The sequence below is a fragment of the Physeter macrocephalus genome, chromosome 11, assembly GCF_002837175.3.
Source record: "Physeter macrocephalus isolate SW-GA chromosome 11, ASM283717v5, whole genome shotgun sequence".
Lineage (NCBI taxonomy): Eukaryota > Metazoa > Chordata > Mammalia > Artiodactyla > Physeteridae > Physeter > Physeter macrocephalus.
Genome location: NC_041224.1, coordinates 149,945,409 through 149,963,753, shown reverse-complemented (window position 1 = coordinate 149,963,753; position 18,345 = coordinate 149,945,409). Strand labels below are relative to the sequence as shown.

Genomic DNA, 18,345 nt, shown 5'->3' with positions numbered 1-18,345 from the left:
CGCAAAAAAAAAAAAAAAAAAAAAAAAGAAGCCAGACACAAAATACAAACTTGATAGTTTCATTTACATTAAATTTAAAAAGCAGACAAAACTCAATTATCGTGCCTAGGCATGCATGTTTAAGTAGTAAAAGTATAAAGAAAAACACGAAAGTAAATACCATAAAATCAGGATAATAGTAACCCTTGGTGGGAGGACAGTGATTACTAGGGGTCACAAGGGGAGCTTCTGAGGTACTAGCAAATTCTGTTTCTTGACCTAGTATCCAGTTACACAGCTGTTCTCTTTTGGTGAAATAATTTAGCTGTTTTTGTTTCAGGCACTTTTCTTGATGTGTTTTATTTCACAATAAAAATGGTTTAAAAAAAAAGGCTCAAGGGGTAAGTTAAATAGCAGATTACACAAAACTAAAGAAAGAAAAAAGGAACTATAAAAGAGATCTGAAGAAATTGTGCAGAATGAATCCAGAGAGACTAAGATACATTAAATATAAAAGAGATTACCAGACTTGTAGGAGAGCAGAAAAAGTTCAGAATATAGCTGATCTAATTCCAGCAAGAAAGAAGATGGAAAAAAAAAAGGAAGAAGAAGAAGGTGAAAGAGGAGGGGTAGGAAGAAGAGGAGGAGGAGAAGAAGAAAAAACAGGGTAAAGGCAATCTTCAAAGAGAATTTAAAAATTGATATATGATACCAATCTTTACATCCAGGATATCTCTCTGAATCCCAAAGAGGAAATACAGAAAGATGACAACACTAGTCTCATGACAGTGAATCTTCAGAACCAGCAACTCAAAAAGATCTTAAAAGGAGCTACCAAAAATTAGATTACCTATAAAGAATCAACATTTACAATCACAGTTATTTTCAACAGCAACAATGGAAGCCAGAAGAAAGTGGAATGCGATCTTGAAAATGATAAGTTGCTAAACTAGAATTTCATATCCAGTGAAAATATCTTCAAAGATCAAAATAAAGACACTTTCAAAACAATAATAATTAAGTTTACTATCAATGACCCCTCAAGAAATGAACTTCTAAAGGACAACCTTAAAGAGAATGATGCCAGAAAGTTCTGAGATATAAGGAAAGATGAGCAAAGAAAAAGGTAAACACTTTGGTAAATTGAAACAAATACTGACTGTGTAAAACAAGAACAAAAACAATAACTAAGCAAATACTTACACAAAAGTGAATGAAAGAGAAAACAAATCAGAATTGGAAGAATGAAAAGAAGGAGGATGGATGAAAGTTCTTCTGTGGCAGCAATCAGAGAAATGCAATCACACCTGAAGGGAATGTGGCATCAGAAGGAGTTCAATACATTCCAAAGCCATAAGGAACTGGGTTTTGGATTATTTGCCACTTTAACTTACTTCTGCTACAGTGATTAAACATATTATTATTAAATCGATTGCATTACTATTCACTTCAGACTACCCTGTTGTTGCTGCAGTTATACTTCACTTGGTAGGATAATCAAGGTGTTTAGCAAATGTGAATTTTCCTAATCTACTAAAGCTCACTGTTTACTAATGTTTTCTTCTATGGTTGTTGGTGTAAATATGTCTAAAATGATATAGAAATATGTTTATTTCTAAAATGATATAATTCTTTTTTTTTTAACATCTTTATTGGAGTATAACTGTTTTACAATAGTGTGTTAGTTTCTCCTTTACAACAAAGTGAATGATATAATTCTTATACACAATAAACAAAAGGTGCCCAATCCTTTCCTGATGGCCCAAGGTCATTGGTATAAACTACTACTGCTATTGCTGATATAAAGTAATACCCTCGAGAACTCCCTGGCGGTCCAGTGGCTAAGACTCCACACTTTCAAGCAGAGGGTGCAGGTTCAATCCCTGGTCAGAGAACTAAGATCCTGCAAGCCGTGCAGTGCACGGCCAAAAAAGAAAAAAAAGAAATACCCTCAGTAGCTCCATAAGGCCTTATGTGACTACTAAACTTTCCCCACACTGTCAGGTGTTCTCTTCTTGGTCATCATTGTGTTGGCATCTTTAGTTCCTCCTACCAACCTGTGATCTGATTTTGTGGCAGCAATTCTGCTTAGGGCCTCTTTCGATTACATTTCCTGGCTCTTGACTGTATTCCAGATACCCAGAAGACACAGATCACAGAATTTTGGCAAGGTATTATGCTGAATTAATAAGAGATGATAACTGTGACTTATTTATATTTTGTAGTATCTTCTGTTGCAAGGAGATTAAAGTTCACTCTGTGAATCAGAATGACAGAAGAGTGATGTACCATATTATCCTCATCACAACTATGTAACAACTCCCCCAAAGTAATAGCTGTTACAAAAATTAACCAATGGTTAAGGAAAACCAGCTCAAATGCTGGTTACTAGCTTCATAGCCTTGGGCAAGTAATTAAACCTTTTAACACTTCCTATCTGTAAAGAAATAATAACAGTATCTTCCTACAAAGGATTATTGTCAAAATTAAATGAGATAATGAAAAAAAAACAACATAATACCTGGCTTAGAGTAAATAGTGTCTAGCATTTAAACTATTATCTTTTTAAATCCCAATTTGTGTAATAAACACACATTTACCTAGACCTCCTTAACTACTTCTCCATGGCATCCTATGAAAATACTATTAAAAATATTAACAGTAGCTAATATATAATGAGCAATTACTCTCTGTTAAAATTGTGCTGAAGTCTATATAGGGATTATCTATTTGAATCCTTAAAAAAGCCCTGGGCAGTAGATACCATTACACACACACACACACACACAGACACACACACACACAGACACAGACACACACACACACACACACACACACACACACACACACACACACACACACACACACACACACACACACACACACCCGCTACAGATAAGTACACTGAGGCTCAAAGAGGTTAAGTACTTGTTCAAGTTCACAGAATAAGTGGTGAAAATGGACTCATGTAGCTCAGACTCCAGGATCCATGATTATAAGCACTCCCCTATCCTGAGAAGAGAAGCCACTTCTCCTTCTGCTAAAAATCTATTTACAAATAAGTTGGGAACAGGCTAACTCTCCTTTAATCTTATCCTCTATTTGACTATTCAAGGTCCCTAGCTGGAAAAGCAGAAAAGGTACGTTTCGTTTTTGCTTTTTAACTTACCCACTCACAGTCGATTCCAAGCACTGGAAAATCTTCTAACTCACTCCTAAGCAAGGGCTCAATCTGATCCCACTCCGCCTCCTGAGACACAGTCGCCACCTTTGCTCCAAGGATCCTCTCTTCCCACGAGGCTCTGGGGGCACTGGAGTGCGGCTGGTCCTCTGCTGGAGCAGGCCGCTCTCTCCTGCCTGGAACTTTCGGCTGCTGCTGTGACAGCTGCTGCTGGGTCACGCGACTTGCTTTACTCCTCCGGCGCTGGATGCCTTTCCACAGGACAAACGCCCCAACAGCCATACCAAGAAGGGTGGTCACTGTCAAAGCCACTAAGTGTTTAGACATCTTCAACTTTTCTGTTGTTTAGGAAAGCATATCAGTAATCCCACAATCTGCAAAACAAATGGCAACAATATAGTCACATACGGAATTTAAAGCTCCACGGACACAAGTCCCGCCCCCCCCCAAAAATATTGCGTTCACAATCCATGTGCTCACAAACTAAAAAAATTGCTACAAATTTCCACATGAAACAGTGATATTTTAAAATATGTTCCCCCTTTTGTATATCCTGTACTCCACCTCTATCTCCATCCAAGAAAAACCCCCTGCCCTCTACCAGTTGCCCAGGGCTCTCTTAATCCTATAAAATCACATCAATCAAAACAGAATAAACTAGACTCTTACTTCCACTTGCTGATTTATTGTGAGTAAATTTTAGTTAATGGATCTTCCTCAGGGTGTTTGTGTTTGAACCTTCAATCTCTAAGAGTTGAATGGAAACGTCTGCTTTGCAATTTAAAACAAATCTAGGGCTTCCCTGGTGGCGCAGTGGTTGAGAATCTGCCTGCTAATGCAGGGGACACGGGTTCGAGCCCTGGTCTGGGAAGATCCCACATGCCACGGAGCAACTACGCCCGTGAGCCACAACTACTGAGCCTGCGCGTCTGGAGCCTGTGCTCCGCAACAAGAGAGGCTGCGATAGTGAGAGGCCCGCGCACCGCGATGAAGAGTGGTCCCCACTTGCCACAACTAGAGAAAGCCCTCGCACAGAAACGAAGACCCAACACAGCAAAAATAAATAAATTAATTAATAAACTCCTACCCCCAACATCTAAAAAAAAAAAAAGAATCTGCCTGCCAATGCAGCGACATGGGTTCGAGCCCTGGTCCAGGAAGATCCCACATGCTGCGGAGCAACAAAGCCCATGCGCCACAACTACTGAGCCTGCTCTCTGAAGCCCGCGCACCACAACTACTGAGCCCACGTGCCACAACTACTGAGCCTGCGAACCTAGAGCCCGTGCTCCACAACAAAGAGAAGCCACCACAATGTGAAGCCCTCGCACCACAACGAAGAGTAGCCCCTGCTCGCCACAACCAGAGAAAGCCCGTGTGCAGCAATGAAGACCCAACACAGCCAAAAATAAATAAATAAAAATTTTTAAAAATCTAATCATCAGCAAGTGGTAGGGGGACTTTTACTTTTCTAGGAGGCGTGGCTGGTGAGGGATGGAGCAAACAGACTTGGGTACACATGGATTACCGTTGCTCCAGAGGTCTTGGTAGTTCTCCGTGGAAACACACTCAGTTATTGAGGGTAAGCTAGGGCAGTACAAAAGGGAAGACAGGACTAGAAAAGAAAAAGAAAAGAACAGAACTTAGAGAGCCAGGATGTTCAGGAGGAGGTTGCAAACTGAAATGTCCACAGGGTCCAAACAGGATAACATAAATAAGTGAAGCAAGCCAAGTGCAAGAGGAAACTGACACAGACATCCTACTAAATATGTAGGAACTGTCTTCCTTTCTATCACAAAATAGCCTCTTTTCCACTTTTTGTACGTGAAATAAAACTCATATTTTATGGCAAGACAAGAAAAATTTAAACAAAAAATTTTTTTCTATCCTTTGGCCTCCTCTTTCCTCCCACTGTGCGCTGTGTATCTACATTATGCATTAACCTAACCTTCCCCACTGACAGAAATACCTGCTCAACCATAAAGAGCAATATTCTAGCATCAATAAGACAACTCCTTAAAGATGCCATTCCTTCTTGATCTCATAAGGGGTCACATGGCACTTAGATCTGGATTATGTAAACTGCCAATAATACAGCATTTGATGTACAGCCTCTGTCTCAAAAAACTTATATAACTGCGCCTTGACTTCTAAGCGGTGGAACAGGTCTCAGAGCTTTCTGAGATGCTCTTCCTGGGTTAAAATCCTCAAATTTGGCTCAATAAAATCTTCCGTTTCTTTCTTAGACCAACTGATTAATTTTTTCATCAATGCTTACAATGTGGTTTTTCTCCATCTACCTCTTGTTTTCCTATTTTTGACAGAAAAATAGGCATATACAACTATTTCTGTACTATTTTAAAAAACAACAGTAAATGTGTAACAATAAATGGTAAGTGGCCTTTGGCCTCGATAATGGAGAGAAAACATGGGAGAGCAACCATTCAGCACAAGCTGTTGATACTGTTTGTGAAGAAGGCCCAGTGTGGTCAGATTATCCTGATTACTCAAGAAAAGTTAGATATCTGAATTTTATGTGAAATATCACCATTTTTAAGTGTTAGCAACAAATTTAGAGTTTTTGAAACATTGTGCCAGCCAAATAAAAACATTTTGGGCTCTGGGTTACCCATCTGTAGGCTCTAACCTAAAATCTATACTGCCCAAAGACACAGTGACCTATTAGACCCTGCCTACACTTCTCTATGGATGAGAGTTTCCCATTCAATGGGAATTCCATTATTTATTTATTTATTTTGGACATGCTGTGGGGCATGTGGGATCTTAGCTCCCTGACCAGGGATTGAACCCGGGCCACAGTGGTGAAAGCCCGGGATCCTAACCACTAGACTACCAGGGAACTCCCAATGTGTACTACTTTTATCAATTTTTAAAGGCGTCAACAGCAAATTTTTAAAAATAATTTAATATTTACAACAACCCTAGGCTATAATTATGCCTACAGAGATATTCGGCAATGGAGAGGAAAAATGGAATCACAATTATTACAGTACTAATGAAAACAATAAAATGGCTATGCTGTTTTTAAACTATTTACTTTTTTGCAGAAACTATGCTTAAGTATTCATATGTACTTTCTCAAGCACTTTTACTGAAGAGAAAACTGAGACTTAATGAGATTAAAGAACTTGCATAGAGGGATTTCTAGTTAAAATACTCTGAGAAGACATAAAAACCCTTCCCTTTCTCGCTCTAAACAATACAAATGTTGGAGAAAACATTAAAAAGATAATAAGGGGTTTCCCTGGTGGCACAGTGGTTAAGACTCCGTGCTCCCAATGCAGGGGGCCCAGGCTCGATCCCTGGTCAGGGAACTAGATTCCACATGCTTGCTGCAACTGAGTTCACATGCCACAACTAAGGAGCCGGCAGACTGCAAGTAAGGAGCCCGCCTGCCACAACTAAAGAGCCCACATGACACAACTAAGACCAAGCACAACCAAATAAATAAATAAACAAATATTTTTTAAAAGATAATAAAAGTTTAATACACAGTTAAAAAGAAGAAAGGGAAATCATCAAGTGTCAGAAATGGAAGAAGGGAACCCACAGTGGGTAGGAGATAAAGCTGGGCAGAGACCAGAACTCATACCAGCCCCAGTGCTGGAGAATATCACCAGCCCAGGGACAGAAGTCTAGGCCACAGGCCCAGGGCACAGTGGAAATGCAGGAGAGTGTTGCCTTGTCCATGAACAAGAACCTGTAAGTGTTCACCTACTACGGCCCAGGCAAGACACCTGCCCAAGGCTGAGAATATGAACACAGTCCCTTGAAGATCAGCCAAAGTGATGGAATAGAAAGACCCCGAGCTCACTTCCTCTCACAAGCACACCAAAACCACAACTATCTGCAGAACAACCATCTATGAAAAAGACCAAAACCTCCCAGAAAAGATCATCTACAACTAAAGACACAAAGAAGGAACCACAAGATGAGTAGGAGGGGACATGATATAATCAAGTCCCATACTCCCAGGTGGGCAACACACAAACTGGAGAATAATTATAGTGCAGACATGGGAATTCCCTGGTGGTCCAGTGGTTAGGACTCCGTGCTTTCACTGCTAAGGGTGTGGGTTCAATCCCTGGTCACAGAACTAAGATTCTACAAGCCACGTGGTAAAAAAAAAAAAAAAAAAGTTATAGTGCAGAAGTTCTCCCACAGAAATGAGAGTTCTGAGCCCCACGTTAGGCTCCCCAGCCTGGGGGTCCTGCACCAGGAAGACTAGCCCCCAGATCATTTGGCTTTGAAGGCCAGCCAGGCTTAATTTCAGGAAGGACTGTGGGAAATACAACTTCACTCTTAAAGGGCACACACAAGATCTTACATGCACCGGGACTCAGGGCAAAAGCAGTAACTTGATAGGAGTCTGAGTCAAACCTACCTGCTGGCCTTGGAGAGGTGGGGAACCGGCTGTAGCTGACAACAGCTATATTTGGCAGCTCAGTCACATTTGGAAGCCAGTGCTGGTGGGCGTGATCTTGGGCTCCTCCCTCTAGCCATTAGAGCCAAGACCTAGCCCCATCCAATAGTCTGTAGGCACCAGTGCTGGGATGCCGCAGGCCAAACAACTAACTGAGTGGGGACACAGCCCCACCCATAAGCAGACAGGCTTCCTAAAGTCCTCCTGAGCCCACAGCCTCCTCTAGACACTCCTCTAGACAGGGCCTTGCCCACCAGAGGGCCAAGACCCAGCTCCACCCACCCGTGGGCAGACATTGGCCCTGCCCTCCAGGAAGCCTGCACTAGCCTCTAGACCAGCCTCAGCCACCAGGGGACAGACACCAGACACAAGAAAACCACAATCCCACAGCCTGTGGACCTAGCCTGCCCACAGCAGGATAGACCCTACCCTGGGACCAGCTGGGCCCTGGCCCTGTGCACTAGCAGGCCAACGCAAGTTTCGGGACACCCCAGACCCCATACCAACTGTGTCAGGAATCGCCACCTCCCTCCCAACCAATGATCTAAAACAAGCTCTGGGATCCCTGGACCCTGCAACCAGACTCCAGGAACTGGCTCTGCCTGCTAGTAGTCCAACAGTAACCTCAGGGCCTGGCTTCAGTCGCCAGTGGGCAGGCAACAGCCCCAGAGTCCTCCGGACCCTGACTCCACCCACCAGTGAGCCAGCACTAGCCCAGGACTCCCTAGGGTTCTGAAGCCAGTCACCTTGTTACCAGGCCCTCTTAACAGCACCCAGCAGCATCCATACAAGGCAGATCCTGGCAACCAACCAGACTAGGGACCAACCAGGCCTACCAGACCACCCACACAGTCAGCCCACCACAACAGAAGGACCCACCCAGCCCTCTTAAGGGCTATATAGGACTTAAGGAGCTTAAGGGCTCCTAGAGCATATAGTTTGGGTGATGAGACAGGAGCGCACTGCTGGGACACACAGGACATCTCCTACAGAAGGACACTTCTTCAAGGTCAAGAAATGTAACTAATCTACCACATACATAAAAATAAAAATAGCAACTTAGACAAAATGAGGAACATGTTCCAGATGAAGGAGCAAGACAAAACCCCAGAAGAAGAACTAAGTGAAGTGAAGATAGGCTATCTACCTGAGAAAGAGTTCAGAGTAATGATTACAAAGATGATCAAAGAACTCAGGAGGAAAATGGATACACAAAGTGAGAAGTTAGAAGTTTTTAACTGAGAATTAGAAATTATAAAGAACAACCAGAGATGAAGAATACAATAACTGAAATGAAAAATACATTAGAAGGAATAAATAGTAGGCTAAATGATACAGAGGGATGGATTGGTGACCTGGAGGACAAAGTAGTGGAAATCACTGCCACTGAACAGAAAAAAAAAGAATGAAAAGAAATGAGAACTGTTTAAGAGACTTCTGGGATAACATCGAGCCCACTAATATTCACATTATAGGGGTCCCAGAAGAATAAGAGAAAGAGAAAGAGCCTGAGAAAATATCTGAAGACATAATAGCTGAAAACTTTCCTAACCTGGGAAAGGAAACAGACATATAAGTCCAGGAAGCACACAGTCCAATACAGGATTAACCCAAAGAGGAACACACCAAGACACATTGTAATCAAAATGACAAAAACTAAAGATAGAGAATATTAAAAGCAGCAAGGGAAAAGCAACAAATAATATACAAGGCTATCAGCTTATTTTCTGCAGAAACTCTGAAGGCCAGAATGGAGTGGCACTAATCCCACTCATGAGGGCTCCACCCTCATGATCTAATCACTTCTCAAAGCACCCCCAATTGGGGTTAATTTTCAACATATGAATTTTGAGGGGACACAAAACATTCAGCCTATAGCACTCTTAAATATGAAAAGACATCCAAGAATCACCAGTTATTGCAGGCGTGTCTCCAACATCATTAATTAGCATTTTCTAAGGAACATGTATAGAATTCTGCACCCAGCATTCTTTAAAAACATACAAAGAAATAGATGGAACATGCCTCAACATAATAAAGGCCATACATGACAAACCTACAGCTAACATCATACTCAGTGGTGGAGGCTGAAAGCATTTCCTCTAAGATCAGGAATAAGACAAGGATGCCCATTCTCACCACTTTTATTCAACATAGTTTTGGAAGTCCTAGCCACAGCAATCAGAGAAGGAAAGAAAAATAAAAGGAATCCAGATTGGAAAGGAAGAAGTAAAACAGTCACTGTTTGCAGATGACATGATACTATCCTAAAGATGCCACCAGAAGACTACTAGAACCCATCAATAAACTGGGTAAACTTGCAGGATACAAAATTAATATACAGAAAACTGATGCATTTCTATACAGTAACAACAAACTATCAGAAAGAGAAATTAAGGAAACAATCCCATTTACCATCACATCAAAAAAAATAAAATCCCTAGGAATAAACCTACCTAAGGGGCTTCCCTGGTGGTGCAGTGGTTGAGAGTCCACCTGCCGATTCAGGGGACACGGGTTTGTGCCCCGGTCTGGGTGAGAGACCCGCGTACCGCAAAAAAAAAAAACAAAAAAAACCTACCTAAGGAGGTAAAAGACTTGTACTTGGAAAACTATAGGATGCTGATGAAAGAAACTGAAGATGATACAAACATATGGAAAGATACACAGTGTTCTTGGATTGGAAGAATTAATGTGAAAATGACCTTACTACCCAAGGCAATCTACAGATTCAATGCAATCCCTACCAAAATACCAATGGTATTTCTTCACAGAATTAGAACAAAAAATTTTACAATTTGTATGTAAACACAAAAGACCCTGACTAGCCAAAGCAATCTTGAGAAAGAAAAATGGAGCTGGAGGAATCAGGCTCCCTGACTTCAGCCTATACTACAAAGCTAGAGTAATCAAAACAGTATGGTACTGGCACAAAAAACAGAAATATAAATCTATGGAACAGGATAGAAAGTCCAGAGATAAACCCATGCACCTCTGATTACCTAATCTATGACAAAGGAGGCAAGAATATACAATGGAGAAAAGACAGTCTCTTCAATAGGTGGTGCTGGGAAAACTGGACAGCTACATGTAAAAGAATGAAATTAGAACATTCTCTAATATCACATACAAAAATAAACTCAAAATGGATTAAAGACCTAAATGTAAGACTGGATACTATAAAACTCCTAGAAGAAAACATAAGTAGAACACTCTTTGACATAAATTGCAATATTTTTTTGGATCCATCTCCTAAAGCAAATAAAAGAAGAAATAAACTAATAGGATTTAGTTAAATGTAAAAGCTTTTGCACAGAAAAAAAAGAAAGAAAAAAATTTTTATTTAAAAATGTATTTTTTTAAAAAAGAAATAAAAAGGACTTCCCTGGTGGTGCAGTGGTTAAGAATCTGCCTGCCAATGCAAGGGACATGGGTTCAATCCCTGGTGCAGGAAGATCCCACATGCCGCGGAGCAACTAAGGCCGTGCACCACAACTACTGAGCCTGCACTCTAGAGCCCATGAGCCACAACTACTGAGCCTGAATGCCACAACTACTGAAGCCCAGGTGCCCTAGAGCCCACATGCCACAACTACTGAAGCCTGTGTGCTCTAGGTCCTGTGTGCCGCAACTACTGAGCCCGTGTGCTGCAATTACTGAAGCCTGCGCACCTAGAGTCCACACCCCGCAACAAGAGAAGCCACTGCAATGAGAAGCCCGCGCACCGCAACAAAGAGTAGCCCCCGCTCGCCGCAACTAGAGAAAGCCCGTTCGCAGCAACAAAGATCCAACACAGCCAAAAAAAAAAAGCTTTTGCACAGCAAAGGAAACCACTGACAAAATGAAAAGACAATTTATTGAATAGGAGAAAATATTTGCAAATGATAATGACCAATAAGGGATTAATATCCAGTATATATAAACAGCTCATACAACTCAACATCAAAAAACAAAAAAAAAACAAACAACCCAATTAAAAAGTGGGCAGAAGAACTGAATAGCCATTTTTCCAAAGAGGAAATGCAGATGGCCAGCAGGCACGTGAAAAGATGCTGAACATCGTTAATCATCAGGGAAGTGAAATCAAAACCACATTCTCACACCTGTCAGAATGGCCATCATCAAAAAAACCCACAAATAACAAATGTTGGCGAAGATGCGGAGAAAAGGAAACCCTTGTACACTGTTGGTGGGAAGGTAAATTGGTGCAGCCACTGTGGAAAACAGTATGGAGGTTTCTCAAAAAACTGAAAATAGAACTACCATATGACCCAGCAATTCCACTCCTTGGTATATTCCCCCTCAAAACTAAAACACTAATTTGAAAAGATACATGCACCCCAATGTTCATTGCAGCACTATTTACGATAGCCAAGACATGGAAGCAACCTAAATGTCCATCAACAGATGAATGGATAAAGAAGATGTGGTATATATACATAATGTAGTATTACTTAGCCATAAAAAAGAATGAAATAATGCCATTTGCAGCAACATGGATGGACCTAGAGATTCATACTAAGTGAAGTAAGTCAAAGACAAATATCATATGATACTCCTTAAATGTGAAATCTAAAAAAATGACACAAATGAACTTATTTACGAAACAAAAACAGACCCTCAGACATAGAAAACAAACTTATGATTACCAAAGGGGAAGGTTGGGGAGGGATAAAATAGGAGTTTGGGATTAACATATACACATTACTATATATAAAACAGATAACCAACAAGGACCTACTGTATAGCCCAGTACTCAAAACATACTCAATATTTTGTAATAACATATAAGGGAAAAAGAATCTGAAAAAGGATGTATATATTTGAATCACTTTGCTGTACACCTGAAACTAACACAACATTGTAAATCAACTATACTTCAATAATTTTTTTAAAAAGAAGATACAGTATGTACAAAGGACTACTACTCAGCCATAAAAAAAGAATGAAAATTTACCATTGCAGCAACATGGATCAACTTAGAGGGCATTACACAAAGTGAAATAAGTCAGGCAGAGAGAGACAAATACTGTATAATATCACCAACATGTGGAATCTAAAAAATACAACAAACTAATGAATATAACAGAAAGAAGCAGACTCACAGAGAACAAACTAGTGGTTACCAGTGGGGAGAGGGAAGGGGGAGGGGCAATATAGGGGTAGGAAGAAAAAAGGGGTTATTTTGGGATTATATGAAATCATGTGTGTGAAACTTTTGAAAACTGTAAAGTATTATAGAATATAAAGAATCTTTCATTCAATTTAAAAAAAAGAATATGAACAGAGTCCCTCATGAAAGGACAGCCCCTCAAACCTGCACTCTGGACAGATAAAGGACCCAAATTCACATTATCCTTGAAAAAGGAAACCCTCAGCCTAGAAACTAAAACTAAAATGCTTAGAATTGGTCAGTTCTGTTGGAACCAGGCAGAGCTGATCATAAAACTGTTTTACCATGCAGGACTCCCACGGAAGATCACTCCCTAGAAGAGTGCTCACAAACGAATGAAAATAAAACAAAACCCAAAACCCTAAAATCAATAATAATAACTCACAGAGCCAGCAAAAAAATATCTATAACTGAGATCTGAAAGAGACTTCAAAGTAACAACCAGGGAAATTCAGGAAAATAAAATCCCAAACATGAACAGGAGGCAACAAAAAGTAGAATTTCTAGATATGAAAAATATCTGTTAAAATTTTTAAAAAACTCAGTAGACAGGTTAAACAGCAGATCAAACATACAGAGAGAGAGAAAAAGTTACTGAATTGAGGATAAATCTGAGGAAATCACCCAGAAGGCATCACAGAGATAAAGAGTTAGAAAATATAAGAACAGAGGCACAGAGGATGGATTGAGAAACTCAATATCCACAAAATGAAGATTTGGAAGATGAAGGAGGTCAGATTTGGTACAGTTCTCTGAGTCCCAAGTTGGAGAAATTAAATATATCCATAAAAAGACTTGTATAAGGGGCTTCCTTGGTGGCGCAGTGGTTGGGAGTCCGCCTGCCAATGCAGGGGACACAGGTTCGTACCCCGGTCTGGGAAGATCCCACATGCCGCGGAGCGGCTAGGCCCGTGAGCCATGGCCGCTGAGCCTGCGCGTCCGGAGCCTGTGCTCCGCAACGGGAGAGGCCACAACAGTGAGAGGCCCGCGTAACGAAAAAAAAAGACTTGTATAAGAATATTCATTACAGCTGTATTCATAACAGCCCCAATATGGAAACAGCCCTAGTGGTATATCTACATGGAATGCTAACCAGCAATAAAAAGGAACTTATTACTGATACATGCAATCTGGATGAATCACAAATAACATTAATCTGGATGAATCTCAAATAACATTAGACCGAGTGAAAGAAGCCAGATATTAAAGAGATACTGTATAATTCTATTTATATAAAGTTCTAGAACAGCTAAAACTAATCTATGGTAGAAAAAAATATGAACAATAGTTGCCTCTGGGAGAGGTGGGTACGAGGAAGAGACATTTAAGCTGAGCACCGAATGACAAAAAAAAGCCAGATATGACAAATTCTAAGAAAGAGCATTTCAGGCATGAAGGAACTTTCTGGAACTGTGGTAAAGTTTCATGTCTTGATGGAGGCTTGGGTTACACAAGTGTATGCAATTGTCAAAATTCAGGGATTTTTCTGATTTTTATCCTGTTGGCCCAACTGAAGAATTAATGACTGCTGGTTCATTCATTGTCTATCTTTCCCACTAGAATGTAAACCTCATGAAAATAGGGACCTTAACTGTCTTCTTCATTTATATATAATTATCTCCAGCATGTATAGGGACCTTAACTGGTTTCTTCATTTATACATAAATATCTCCAGCAAGTAGCACAGAACTGATAACAATAAATATTTACTGAATGAATATAACTCAATTCAAGGTATTATATGTTAACATTTTATGATAAATATTTTTTAAATAAATAAATAAATGAATGAATGAATTTATTTATTTATTTTTGGCTGCACTGGGTCTTCGTTGCTGCACGCGGGCTTTCTCTAGTTGCGGCGAGTGGGGGCTACTCTTCGTTGTGGTGCACAGGTTTCTCAATGCAGTGGCTTCTCTTGTTGCGGAGCACAGGCTCTAGGCACGTGGGCTTCAGGAGTTGTGGCTTGCAGGCTCAACAGTTGTGGCTCGCAGGCTCTAGAGCACAGGCTCAGTAGTTGTGGTGCATGGGCTTAGGTGCTCCGTGGCATGTGAGATCTTCCTGGACCTGGGCTCAAACCCGTATCCCCTGCACTGGCAGGCGGATTCTTAACCACTGCACCACCAGGGAAGTCCTATGATAAATATTTCTAATTCAATTATCAAAATTACAAAAATCCATTTATTCATGTGAAACAAAATTTTTTTCCCCTTATTGAGCCTTCCTACTGTAAAGAAGCAGTATGGTTCAATACTGGATCAGGAGTGAGAAAAATCAAATCTTGTGTTATAGACTGAATGTTTGTGTCCCTCTGAAATTCATGTCCAAATCTCAACCCCCAAGTTTTGGTATTAGATAGTGGGGCCTTTGGAAGGTAATTAGGATCAGATGAGGTCAAAAGGGTGGCACCCTTGTGAATGGGATTAGTGCCCTTAAAAAGTCACAAGAGACCTTGCTTCTCTCTGATCTCTGCCGTAAAAGACTACAATAAGATGTTGATAGCAGTCTGCAGCCCAGAAGAGAACTCTCATCAGGACTCAATCATGCTGGCAATCTGATCTCAGACTTCTAGCCTCCAGAACTGTGAGAACTGCTGTCTATAAACCACCCAGTCTGTGGTATTCTATTACAGCAGCCCAAATGGACTAAGACACCTTGCTAAGGACCTGCTTGGGGATCCAAAGCTTTCAGTGCTTCACTATCTTCAGTGACTGAAAGGATCTGCCATTCTTTTAAAAAAATTGTATAAAACAACATCAAACCAATAACAATGGTTACACCTAAGGGTAGTAGGGTTATAAATAGTTTTGATTTTTCAAATTCTATACGAGTATGTATATATTCATAATTAGAAAAATATAAGTCTTTTTAGTGGTGCTTTTTAGAGATAGGCAAAGTAAATATCCCACTTAACATTTAAGACTTATGATTATATTCCTGAAATAAATCTCATTTTAATGAATTAAACAAATATGTTAAAATGTTTAGAGAGTAGCATAAAGTAGAGGATAACAACATGAGCCTTAGAGTCAAATATCCTGAGTTCAAATTCAGCCTCTGCCAATTGCTAGCTATATAAACTTGGGCAAATTACTGAACTTCTCTAAGCCTCAGTTTCCTCCTCAGTAAAATGGGAAGGATAGTACCTACCATGTAGGATTATTGTGAGACTTAAGTAAGATGATCAAAATACTCAGTATATTGGCTAGCACATTAGGGTTCAATAAATGTTAGCTATGACTATTACTGAGGTTCTATAAACCACAGAACTATTAAAGGAAAACAAAGAATCATAGAGTTAAAATTTAGAAGCCAAATTCAGCTCCTACATAATTCAAGATTTCTTTCCACGGTAATCCTGACAGATCATGACCTTATCTCTACCTGAATACGTCCAGGAAAAGAGTTCATCACCTTAAGAGGCAGTTTTTGTTGAAAAGTCCTTGCATTCTGTAAAAGTTTCCTACATAGAAACACTCACTGAGAGGGATGAACACTGAGACTGGTACTGGTGTTAAAAAATGAGCAAACATTCTCCAGGTGCACAAGGCAGAGGGAATAGCACGTGCAAGGATACAAAAGGCACGAAGCATTGTGGTACTGGTGAAAGAGTACAAGCAAATTTAACACATACTGTAAGTGTAAAATACCGAATTTTGAAGAATTACTCTTTAAAAACAGTAAAAAAAATCTTACTGATAATTTCTATATTGATATTTTAAGGTGACCTTTTTTTATTGTAGTAAAACATACATAACACAAAATTTACCATTTTAATCACTTTTAAGTGTAACATTCAGTGGCATATCTGCATTCACAAGGTTGTGCAACCATCACCACTATCCATTTCTAGAACTACTTCATCATCCCAAACAAACTCTGTACCCATTAAACAATAACTTTCCATTCCTCCCTCCCCCAACTCTTGGTAACCTCTATTATACTTTCTATCTCTATTAATTCTATATTGATTTTTTATATCTTTTTTTTTTTTTTTTTGCCATGCCACGTGGCTTGCAGGATCTTAATTCCCTGACCAGGGATCAAACCTGTGCCCCCTGCACTGGAAGCGCAGAGTCCTAACCACTGGACTGCCAGGGAATTCCCGATTTTTTACATCTTATGTTGAAATAATATTTTGGATATACTAGGTTAAATAAAACCTGTTAAAATTAAGTTCACCTGTTTCTTTTTATACTTTTAATGTGGCTACTAGAAAGCTTTAAATTATTTATGGGGCTCACATTATATTCTACTGGATAGCACTGTGCTAGAGCACAATGGGCAAGTAAGGAAATAGAGAGGGATGATGCTAGAAGGAGCAGATACAAGTCAAGTTGTTGTGAGGAGCCTTCTATTACCCTGAAAGATAAAACCTTATAGGTAATGGAGAGCCAATAACAGACTTATAAGGGAAGTGACAAGTTCAGGCTATTTCAAAGAACACCATGGTGGCAGTGTGGGTGCTGGACTGCAGGAGAGCAAGGCTAGAGGCAGGGAGAGCCGTTAGAAGACTCACAATAGCACGGCCAAGAGGGAAAGATCCAAATCAGGGCAGAAGAAGGCAGAATGGAAAAGAACAGTTCCTAACAGAATGGCAGCATTAGAATCACCTGGATTAGTAAACAAGTCACAACTTTTACAACTTAAAATTTTGAAAGTTTGATGAATATAAAATCAATAGCTTTCCATATCCATTATAACAATATGAAGAAAATCCCATAGCAATATAAGCTGTTTTAAAACTACAAGCCACATGTTTTTTGTTTTATTTAGTTAGTTAGTTAGTTAGTTGCTCCAGGTCTTACTTGCAGCAGGCGGGGTCCTTAGCTGTGGCTCGAGGGCTCCTTAGTTGCAAACTCTTAGTTGCAGCATGCATGTGGGATCTAGTTCCCTGACCAGGAATCAAATCCAGGCCCCCTGCTTTGGAAGCACAGAGTTGTAACCACTGTGCCACGAGGGAAGTCCCACAAGCCACATGTTTTTAAACAACAACCACATGTACACACAAACAAACCTAGGTGTAAACTCAACAAGAAATGTGCAAGATCGATACGAAGAAAAACAGAAAGCTTTACTAAAGATATAGAAGAAGACTTGAAAAGCAGAGATATATTATAGCAGCTGTCACTTACAGAGCACATATCATGTGCCAGGCTCTTTACATGCATACTCATATATACATTACTCATTTAATCTTTTCAACAACTCTCTACAGAAGGCACTATAATTACCCTATTTTTCTTTAATAAAGAAGATATTGTTTTACAGAAATACTCAAAATAATATAGTAAATTAAATGCAAACTTAATTTTTAAAAAAGTTTTAAAAAATGAACTGACAGCAGAAGCAAAAACTACAATCCTGCAGCCTGTGGAACAAAAACCACATCACAGAAAGACAGACAAGATGAAAAGGCAGAGGGCTATGTACCAGATGAAGGCAAGATAAAACGCCAGAAAAACAACTAAATGAAGTAGAGATAGGCAACCTTCCAGAAAAAGAATTCAGAATAATGACAGTGAAGATGACCCAGGACCTCGGAAAAAGAATGGAGGCAAAGATCGA

General features: G+C 39.9%; 1 protein-coding gene across 1 annotated transcript in view; it reads right to left on the bottom strand.

Annotated features, from left to right (window-relative positions):
* The window catches only part of EXD2 (exonuclease 3'-5' domain containing 2), a 59,633-nt gene that overhangs the window by 33,037 nt on the left and 8,251 nt on the right, over nucleotides 1-18,345 (bottom strand). The window contains exon 2 of the mRNA XM_024117729.3: nucleotides 3,149-3,534. Coding sequence (XP_023973497.1) covers nucleotides 3,149-3,487 — 339 coding nt within the window. The 5' untranslated portion in view covers nucleotides 3,488-3,534. The remainder of the gene's footprint in view (nucleotides 1-3,148; nucleotides 3,535-18,345) is intronic.